This window comes from Lontra canadensis, unplaced genomic scaffold (genome assembly GCF_010015895.1).
Source record: "Lontra canadensis isolate GAN:19392208 unplaced genomic scaffold, GSC_riverotter_1.0 scaffold45, whole genome shotgun sequence".
NCBI classification, from domain to species: Eukaryota; Metazoa; Chordata; class Mammalia; order Carnivora; family Mustelidae; genus Lontra; species Lontra canadensis.
In genome coordinates this window covers 14183977-14194647 of record NW_022631039.1, presented here as the reverse complement: position 1 = coordinate 14194647, position 10671 = coordinate 14183977, and the positions used below count along the sequence as shown (strand labels likewise).

At 63.2% G+C, this 10671-nt stretch overlaps 1 protein-coding gene across 4 annotated transcripts in view; it reads right to left on the bottom strand.

Moving 5' to 3' along the window:
- Positions 1 to 3227: 3227 nt before the first annotated feature.
- Positions 3228 to 10671, bottom strand: part of LOC116876547 (mitotic spindle assembly checkpoint protein MAD1-like) — a 190673-nt gene continuing 183229 nt past the window's right edge. For all 4 annotated transcript variants that reach the window (XM_032872806.1, XM_032872807.1, XM_032872805.1 and 1 more), the window contains exon 8: positions 3228 to 3438. In XM_032872806.1, coding sequence (XP_032728697.1) covers positions 3280 to 3438 — 159 coding nt within the window. In that variant the 3' untranslated portion in view covers positions 3228 to 3279. The remainder of the gene's footprint in view (positions 3439 to 10671) is intronic.

Below are 10671 nucleotides of genomic sequence, written 5' to 3'. Positions count from 1 at the left end.
AGGAGGTTTCCAGGCTTTGCAGCCTCTGGTCAAACGTGGATTCCCATCGGGTTGGTCCAGGCAGGCCCAGAGAACCTGCACCTCAAACAGCCCCCAGGGCTGCTGGTGTGGTCCCCAAGCCATGGCCGAGGGAGGCTGAGTGCCAGTGGGGGTGGGGGTCCTGCAGAGGCCCCAGCAGGCGGCGCTGTCCTCCCTGGAGCCTCCAAGAAGCTGGAAGGGGCCCTGTCGCTCTCAAATCCTGTTACATCCTGCCAATTAGAGTTTATCGCTGTGGCACTAATCCCTTAAAATTAGTCATTAGCGGCTTAAGAACCATTTAGCGTCGGGTGCCCACTAATGAGTTGGCAGAAGTGGGGATCTGCCAGAAAGAGCCAGAACTTTCGTGGCCTGGCGGCTGGGACCTGGCTGGGACCACACCGTGAGCTGTCTGTGCCTCCCCGGCTCCCCGGGTGGGCAGCTCCACGGGGCCTGGACCAACTCCAGTAGCAGGTGCCTGAGCCAGCCCGGGGCTAGGGGTGTCGGCCGGAAGTGTGCTCCCCATCACACCCGGGAGGGCAGGCCTCACCTGCACCTGCCTGCTTCTTTTGGAAAGGAAAACCCTGCCATCGAGCACAGTGACCGTCCACCGCCCGCCAGCCCTGTGTTGCCGCTGGGCAGGCAGGCTGGGCCCCAGTGGGCTCTGCAGTTGGAAGGGGCCTTGGAGACCCTCTTTCTGTGGAGGGAGGAAGTTAGCGGCCGTGGCAGGGATGAGGCCCATGTCTGGGCATCTGGACCCAAGCGAAAATGTGCCTGGTGCCCACCCTGCAGGGATGGTAGAGGGGCAGCCAAGGCTCCGCCAAGCCAAGACCTAGCAGGCACCCTAACTGGAGAGGTGACAAGAGCCTCGGGGAAGGGTTAGGGATCCTGGACAGAGATGGCAGTGGAGTCCTGCAGCCAGGGGCTGCTGCCTCGTGGCATGTCAGGCATTGGGCAGGTGGTGGCCATGGGACCATGTGTCCACCAGTGGGAGGAGGGACTGTGGCACAATGCAGCCAATTCCTCGGCCCTGACGAAAATCCTTCCAGAACATTCCTCTCTTGCCCAGGTTGGTGTTGTAACCAATAGTACCCACTTGGGGGGCATCCCACGGGGCCCCTGGGCCTTGGTGCTCACCACTCCCTTGGCCGCCTGCTGGGCAGAGGTGAAGAGCTTCTGTCTCGTCTCTCTGGCCTGTCCCTTGAGGTTCCAGCTGCTGCCAGGGCCCAGCTGGAGCCCCCTCCTAAGCCATCTCAGTGAGCACCGGCCCCCTCCCACCACAGGGATGGTGCCGGTACGTACAGATTTGCTCGTGCAGAAGGGCACCCATGCCTCCCTGAAGGCTGCTGGTGGGCAGGATGAGACCCGGGGCTTGGCTCGGGCTGGCATGTCCCCCGTGCCTAGAACAGAGCCTCGCACACAGCGGCTGCTCACGAAGATCTGAGGGGACGAGTCCACTCTGAAGCCGGGACCCCCAGGAGCCTCCTCCCCATGCCCCGTGGGGAGCTGGTCCGGAGGTGCCGCTGGCTCCTGCTTGGGGAGCGGGGTTCTGAGTGTCGTCTGTGAGGCAGACGTGAGCACGCTGGGGGCTCACAGCACGTGGTGCCAGGGCCACGGAGGTCACCTCGGGCTGTGCAGGGCAGAAAGTCCCCCACACTGGGCCAGAGTCCCCATTCCAACTGGCTCATGGCCCGGAAGCCCCTTGACCACACCAGGCCTGTTCTCTCATCTGCGGAGTGGGAAGAGCCAAGGTCCCCCGCTCCCCGGCCGTACTGTGATCAAAGGAGCCAGGGGGCTCGGGGTGCTAGCAGGAGAGCCTGGTGGACTTGCAGCTGACCTTGGTGGTGGCTCTGGGGCAGGCCTTGTCTCTGAGGCCCACGTCCATGGTCCAAGCTCCAGAGCTGGACGGCCCCAGTTTCCTTCAGCTTTGCCGCGCATGGGGGCTTGGGGATGTGGAGGCAGGGGGCCAGTGTTGGGGGTCAGGGTGTGCACCTAGAGGGGACACGCAGGGCACGCGCCCCCTGGGCTCCAGGGAGCAGGTGGACCTACTCCGGCCCCCTCCCCTGCTGCCAGGGGCCCCGGAACCCACCGCTTGACAGCGCTGAGGCTACTCCCCCGGCCTCTGCTGGGCTCAGATAGCGGGCTCAGTGCACAACATGATTGTGTGCCCATGGTGAGGCTGCCCGGCCACGGGCTGGCGCCACTGACGCAGACACCAGAGCGGCTGACGTCAGGACTCATTTTCCCCATGACTGCTGACAGGCCTGGCGTGCCGAGCTGTGCATGTCAATGAGGTGGGGCTCTGGCCTCCCACACCAGGCAATCCGTCTTCTGTCCCCCCAGCCTCCTGTGCCGGGGGAGGGGGCGGACCCTACCCCAGGCCCCCCAGGCCTCCAGGCCCCCGGTCTGCAGGCCCCCTCTCACGCCCGGAGCTATGAGCACAGAGGCCGTAGTCCCTCCCACACCTGCAGCGTCGTCCCCTTCCCAAGCAGGCAGCCCCTGTCGCTGGGCCCAAGACTGGCCTGCAGCAAACTCAGCCCTGGGTGCCCAGGTGTTCACACTGCTTGTCCCAAGAGCACTAGACCGAGGATGGGACCATGGAAGGGCTGGCCTCTCTTATGGGGGCCTGGGGTTTCAGAAGACCCCCTCCCCCATGACAGGCCCGGCGAGTCCCAACCGGGCTTCCATGGGTGGGTGCTTGGAGCTGCTTTCCTGGCCAGGATCTGAGGCCGCAGACCAGTCCACATGGCAGGCAGGTGGCCGGAGTCTGGAGTCCGGGAGGCGCTGTGGCCACTCTGCCCCACCTGAGCACCTGCTCCATTTCCTGTGCAGGCAGTGGTGGCACCTGGGCCGCGACCCACTGTCCCCTGGTGTCCAGTGTCTGCCTTGGGGCCAAACAGAGGGTTGGCAGAGCGAGTCTGTCCACTCAGACACACACAGCGAGACAGGCGGGGTGGCCAAAGAGCAAAATTTATTTCATGAGGAGCAGGGACGTCGGCCGGCAGCCCACACTGGGGAGGGGAGACCACACGGCCCCCAGGCCTCACCTGGACCCGCCACAGCGCACGTACTGGGGGAGGGGGAGGGTGGAGCCCTCTGTCCCGCTGGCAGCTCGGCCCCTCCCGGCTCCAGGGGACGCCCACAGGGCTCCTGGGAGGAGAGCCAGCGTGTAGCCTGGAGCTGGACTGGGGGCGTTGGGGGGAGTGGCTGCCTGCCTCCCCCGTGGAGCCGAGTGGCCGGCTGCCGCCGGGGGTTGGACGCAGGCTAGGCCACAGTCTGGCGGCTGAAGAGGTCGAGGGTGAGGGCACTGAGGAAGGCCGGGATGCTGTCTTGCCGCAGCAGGTGCAGCTCGATGAGCTCCTGCACAGAGCTCGAGAACGCCGTCTCCAGCAGCTGCATCTTGGCGCCCGACGGTCCTGTGGCCTGCGAGGGGAGGCGGGACACAGGGAGGACAGTGGTCAGCATGGTGGCGGCCTGGGGCTGCCCCTTCCCTGCCTCTAGGGCCCCCCCATGCCAGGACAGGGAGCAGTGGAGATCCTGTCCCATGATGCCCCTGGAGGGTTGCTGTAGGCGGGGGTCAGACAGGTGCAGCGCTGCCCCCATGCCCAGTGAGGCTGGGTGTCTCCCCCTTCCCAGTGGGCAGTGGTCTCACCCATGTTTGCGGGATCTAGAAGACCGCTCCTCCCGGTTGGCCCGTCCAGCCCTCCCCGTCCTCAGACCCCGGCGCATGAGGACAGCTGCCTGCACGTTCCCCAGTGGTGCTGGAAGGCTGCGAGGCGCTCTGGGGGGGCGACACCCCCTCCTGTTCCTCAGATGAACAGCCCAGGGGATGTAGGCCGTGCCGGAACCTCATGCCCAGGGCAGGCATTGGCCATCTAGGTGGGGCGCGGGGCTGCCTCTAGAGTTCACATCCCATCTCTTCCCCATCACACCATACTGGCCACAGAAGAGGGGGTTCCCACAGGCAGCACTGCTGGGATAGTAACCCCGCTCAGGTGGCCTTGCTGACAATACCCCTCTGGGCTCAGTTTCCCCATCTGCGTAGTGAGGGAGCAGCAGTCTAGAGTCCTGCTGGCCTTCAGGAAGTGGCTGTGGGGGGGGTGGGGGGCCGGGCAGTCCCGGAGAACACAGGTGTGTGTGTGTGTGTGTGTGTGGTTCCAGCTTCAGGGCCTGGGGAGGGTGTGGAAGAAGACAAGTCTATCCCACGGTGACTGAGACCAGCCTCCAAATGCCTCAGCTCCAAGCACTGTGTGGGTCCCAGGGCAGGGCTCCCCAAAACGAGCTGGCTGTCCCCTCATGTGCAATTGGGGAGACCAAGGCCCCGAGAGCTGGCCCCCCCACTCCAGGTCACGGGGCAGGTCTGGGCAGAGCTGGGTCTGGGCCACAGGGCCAGCTCTCCAGGCCAGGTGCTCCCGGGAACAGGGTAGAGGACAGCCAGGGATTCTGGGCCGGAGTGTGGACAGAGACCTCAGGGTGCCTGAGCACTTAGGCAGGGGATTCCCAGTGCCCGGGAGACTCCCAGAAGCAGGGGAGGCTGCCTGACCACGGACAGCACCCTGCCCGCTCTGCTGTGGGCCCCACCTGGCAGGGAGCTGAGCCCGGGGAGTAGGAATGCCTGGGGCCAGTGCTAGCCCTCAGGAATGCCCCCTGGTGGCAGCAGGCTGGGGGGCGTCTGGGGGCTCCTGCCTGCCAGGTGGGCTGGGAGCACTGCCAGGGAAGGTGCGACTGTTTGCCAGACAGAACCCTGTGTCCCTTGAACCCCGTTCAGCAAGGTGAGTGGCAACAGCGGGGCGGCATAAGGGGTGTCAGGAGCTGAGTAGGGTCACTGGGGGGAACAAAAGAACAACTTCCTTCCCACTCTGCACGTGGAACCTGGGCAGCTCAGGGGTGGGCTGGGGACCACTGCCTGCTCTGAGGACCACGCTGCCCCCTGTCTGGAGAGTCCCCACTCTGGATGACGGAGGATCCCTCCTTCCTGGACAGCTCTCATGAGGAAAGCCTTCTCCCCTGGGAACCACCCCCGCCACGCCTGCTCCCTGGTGTGGATACCTCGGGTCCTAGGCCTGGACTGGCCTGTGAGAGGGAGGTGGGCTCCCTCCGAGAGCCCAGAGCCGAAGAGGGCTCAGCCTGCCCTCTGCCGGTGCTCCCATGAGCCCAGAGCGGCCCCCAGTGCTCCCCGCACTGGTTGCAGTGCGGACGAGCCTCTGCTCCCTCCTGAGAGTGCTCACCCCTCTCTGAGCGGCCAACCCTGGTCCCTTGTCCACTCCTACATTTAGCCTTGTCAGAGTTCAACACAAACCATTTTTAAACAAAAGTAAGAGAAACCACTCTGACCTTTTACCAAGAAAATCCTTTCATTTCTGCCTTCTGCTCAAATCTGGATTTCTTCCCCTAAATGTCACAGGGGCTGATTCTCTGCAGCTGTCGGGGCGGGGGGGCGAGAAGCCAACGCAGGGCAGGGGGGAGGTGAGGGAGGCAAGGGAGGCCGCGACGCTCTCCTGGCTCAGCGGCTGAGGGACAACCAGCTCCTAAACTGGGGACCTTCACTCTGCACCGCGGGCCTGCCCGGGACCCCTGCCCCCAGGATGGAGGTGCTCTTCCACCAGTTCAGTCCGAAGAGTGTCATTCTCTGCGTGCCTCCCCAGGTCCCCGGGGCTGCGGACATTGACCGGGCTTCGTTTGCACCAAACGTTTGTTTGCATCAAACGTCCCTCGTGGCTTCCAGCCCCGAAGCCCCATCTTGAGGAGCAGCACAGCTGAACGAGCCAGCACAAGGCCCGTCCCGGACGCATCATTCCACAGGTCTGGCATTCAGGAAGCGCCGACGGTCACTCTAGAATGCCAGGTACATGGCGACACTGGCTGTACCCAGGGCCCTGGGGGCCCCGGGCCTTGGGTGGCCTAGAAGGAGGTGTGACCAAAGCCATGTTCTCACCTCAACCCAAGTCAAGGCAAAGCCAAGCGTTTGCGACCCACCAGCCGCCACTGGCCGCACCTGCCCACTCCACGGTCGGAAGGGCCGAGTCCTCGCTCGGTGCGGCGCCATGTGGCTGCCAGAATGCGCCCCTGAACTTGTGGTGCGGATCCATCTCTGCCAGGCTCCGCTGTGTGCAAATACCACCCGGTCCCCAGGTACCTTGTAAATCACTCTAATTAGGGGCTGTTCACTTAAAATTAGAGAGCGATTTTTTAAAAAGCAAATTGCCCAGTAAGACGTGTTGGCTGCGGCTGGAAATATTTATGGGCTGACGGCTGTGTCTCTGCCTCCTCTGCCCCCAGCGTCCGGGATTGACAGGCTGCGGTGCGGCTGGCAGGCGCCCTGTGGCGCGAGGGGCCCTGTGCCACAACGAGGCCCGCGCTGCCCACGGCTGGCCGAAAGGCGCTCCAGCAGCCCAGACCTCAGCCGGGCCTCGCCTCGGGGCCTCCTCCTCCCTCCGGATGGCAGGGCAGGGCCTCCCTCCCTCCCTCCCTCCTCATGGAGCAGGTCTGTCCACCACGGCGTGTGTCTGTGGAGAAGGGCCAGTGCGGGGGAGCCGGGGGCGTCACGGGCAGGAGGGGTCCGCCGCTGCGGGTCAGCACAGGGGACGTGTGCGGTGCTCATGGGACGCCGGGCTCGAAACGGGTTTTTTAAACGCAGTCTGGCCACCCTCAAGTCTGTGGCATCCCAGCCGGCGGGCGCTTTGCAACCCTCCTCTCATGAGACGCCCTGAGAAGGGAATTGTCCGCCCGAAAAGAAGAGACAAGAGCTCCCCCCCATGGTCCCCTCCCGAGCCCCCCAACCGCAGGGGTGGTGAGCCCTGCAGGAAGGGCCCAAGCCTGAGGGCGCCTGCCGCATGCAAGCTCACCTTTTGCTTAGGGCACCGACGACAGCCCCGTGTGTGAAGAATCAGGACGAACTGAGATGAACCCACGGCAAGGGGTGGGTCCCCAAATTCTGATCTGAACAGACAAGACGTGCACAATGCAACAAAACTATAAACCAGGGAGCAGAAATGCTACTCCCTTAGGACACAGGGACCCGAGTACCATTTCTGCGAGACCGTGGCATCGTGCCTTGTCATGACAGCGTCCCATCGCCTCCCGGGGGGGGTGGGAAATGCAGGACGACCTGGAACACACTGGGGTCTGAAAACAGAGGGCGGCACATGTCACAGTGACTCAGGAACCTCAGCTCAGTGTGTGAGAGACACGAGAGGTCACGTGGCCCACTTCCGTGACCAGTGGGCCCAATGGGATGAGGCGTGCCATCACGCCTTGCGGGGCGCACAGGGCAGAGCCGTGGGCGACATGGAGCGCTGGGTGCCCTGCTAGAGAAGGGGGCGCCCAACCGGGCATTGAGGCTCTACCTCGGGAGACCAGAGGAAGAAGGGAAGAGTCGAGATCAAGGGGAATAAACAAAATTGAAAACAGGAGAGCGAGTCACGGAAACTAGATGCCGGTCCCTTGAAAAACAGCAAAAAAATGAATGGAGATAGGAAGAGAAAAGACAGAAGTTGCCAAAATCAGAAATGAGATCCTGGAGCTGTTACAAGAATAAGAAGAAAACACTACGAAAAACTGTTTATGCCCGTAAATCTGACAGCCGGGAACGGAGGAATCCCTTGAAAACCACAGGGCAGCAAAGCTCAGCCAAGAGGAAGTCGAGACCCGAGCAGCCCGACCGACCGCCACCGGAGAGACGGAGTTTGTCACTAAGAAGCTCCTCAGAAAGGAGCCTCCCATCCCAGATGGTCTCACGGGGAAGTTTATCAGAGATGTAAACGAGAGCTAACACCACCTCATGCGTCCCTTCCAGACCACAGAGCAGAGGGAAGGCGCCCTGCACAGAAGCATTTTCACGCAACGCCCATACACACAGCGGAGAAGGAAGGGTCCACACATGTGGTTCCCATGAACTCACATGCAAAAACCCTCACTGGATTTCAGCCAGTCGAATCCAGCAACGTGCGGAACAGGTGACCAGACCCAGCTCGGGCACCTCGTTTCTGCGTCAGGCTGGCGGGGTGAGCCGCTGGGATGACAGGCCAGGAGGGGCCGCAGGAGAGCCCCTGCCAGACCCCACAGCCACTCCCCATGAGACCCCTCCGCAGGCCGGAGTGGCACCAGCAGCGAGCGCATGGGGCTGGCGTGGTCCTGGTTCTGGGGACGCCACAGAGCTCCTGGAGACAGCCGCACCAGCAACACCCACCACCCCCAACATGAGGGCAGGAGCCATCCACGCAGGGAGGAGGCTCGCCTCTTCCACACACGGTTCTGGGGCGGCTGGACGTTCCTACTTAGACAAGCAAGAATTTTGACTTAAACCTCACACCTCACGCAAAATTTAGCTCAAAATCTATCACAGACTTAAACATAAAACATAAAAAAAACCCACAAAACCCCAACAGCAACAAAACTTAAAACAGAGAGAAGAAACATTTCAAGATCTGAGACCAGGCAAAGAATTCTCAGACTTGACCCCAAAAGCACAACCAAAAAAACAGAGATGGACAAACCGGACGGACCCCAGGCAAATGGCCACCGTCTGCTCCTGAAAGAGCCAGGAGCAGGAGGGGACAGGCCCACCTGGGAGGACGCACTGCGGGTTGCATGAGGGGCCCAGAGCTGCCAGTCCTGGGTCTGGGCCCTTCCGGCAATGTCAGGCGCAGCGAGGGGCTGCCACGTGGGGTTGGGCCGGGCCCCCTGCACAGCACCAGCCATGGGGACAACCAGCCTTACGTCTGAGGCTCTCGGACACTGGGTCCACTGTGTTCCCAGGACATGCGAGCACGAGGCGGCCGCGGTCAGGACAGGCAGCGGGGGAGGCATGGACAGCAGCCTCGGCTCCCTCACCGGCTCCCACCGGCTCCGGGTGGGATGGTCGTGGCTGCAGGGGCCGGGGAAGGCAGGCTGATCCGTGGCTGTCTTCAGTGGCATGAAGACTCTCGTACAGATTTGTGGGCAGGTTACACAGCTGTGTCTAATTGGACACAGCTCCAGGCGGCCCTGCTTGCCGTGAAGTGTGGCCGGTCCCCTCTCAGCCTGGTCATCGGCGCTGCTCCTGGGCCTTCGTGTAGGAGGGAGGGGAGGGGCAGGCACGAGAGCCTGGGGACTGCCGCGTGGCAGGAGGTCAGGCCAGTTCAGGCAGAGCCACACTGTGCAGCTCGGTCCCAGGTGGGGTGGCTACACAGGGACAGGGCAGGATGGTCCCCAGGGGTCAGTGAGCACTGACAGTGCTCAGTGCTCCCACCCACACCCCTTCCTGCCACCACTCATGGGCACTTCGGGCCTTCGGGGATGAACAGCACCTCCACGCTAAGACACTACCTGAACTATGTCCGCGGACCCCTCCACCGGGGCAGCCTCCTCTGGGTGCCGCCCAACACCCGGGCCCCGCACTGGGTCAGACCTAGCTTCAACCTTGGCTTTACACCAGGAAGCTGTGCAACCCTGGGCGCTCTGGCAAACCCCAGGTCGCACGTGTACGCCGGCCATGGCTGAGCAGAGAGGTCAGGTGTGTGAGAGCTCCCGGCCCGCGGGGACGCACACAGAGGAGACCTGCTAGAGCCCAGTCTATGGGGGACAGGGGCAGCCCTGCAGCGGCACCACGAGGACGAGCCTCCTCCCCACCGAGCACCCGGCCCGTGCACCTGGGCTGCACGCGCACACCGGCTCCCAGAGCTGCTAGAGGAGACATCCTGCATGGATCCGGCCGCAAGAACACCCAAGCGCTCCCCGCTTCAGAGGACAGTCTGGGTTTCTCAAGCTGAGACTCTGACATGGCCCCAGATCTGTCATGTGCTCACAGGTGATCTGGGGAGAGCGGCTGCACCTCATCCGTCGGGAAAGCACCTTGGCCTTCCGAGCTGGAGAAAGCCCCGCGAGCTTGCACCGTTGTGGTTCACGCTCTCCCTTGTTCACACTCACACCCACAGAAAGAGCGTGTAAACAATGAAACGTAACCGCGGGTAGCTCGGAGAGCAGAGATGAAACAGGGCCCCTCATGGTTTTCTGCACTTCCCAGATTTTTCTGTGACTGCACACTGTAACTGTAATCAGAAAAAGTCCTACCTAAATTATATCCAAGGAAGCTGAGAAGTTCTGAGAACACACTGTCCTTGCCACATGCGCACGTGTGGGGGCTGCACCGGCAGGCTGGGGCCCGGCCCCGTGTGAGACCCAGCTGCTGTGGGGATGCCCTGTGTCTGGGACTGGGGCTACCTGCTGGTCTGTAGGGCAAGTGTGAGCTTGGCTCTGAAGGGGCACCTGGCTGCCAGCCCCAGAAGCACCCCACCTATAGGCATGCGAAGGCCAGCTACCCCTGCCCCGAGGTGTCCTGGGCCATGCGGCCGCAGGGCATGGTGGAAGTCACTGTGTCGCCTGGCCCACCTGTGCTCTGCGTGGGGAGATGGGACTCCTCCTCCATGCTGGCCCCAGGACGGTTTTCCCAGCCTGCACGCAGCTTCTCCTGCTGCCTAGAAGACCTGTCCCAGCCCCCAACCCCGAGCCTGCCGGCCCTCCCCAGGCCACCAGCCACCCTGTGGGCTTGGTCTCCCTCCCTGTCCACTGCAACTGCCCCCACCCTCGAGGCCAGGCTGGGTGTGGAGGCCACTCTGGCCACTGCCGCCCACGGGCGCTCCCAGAATGCCCTGCACACCCCCCACTCCGGCACCGGCT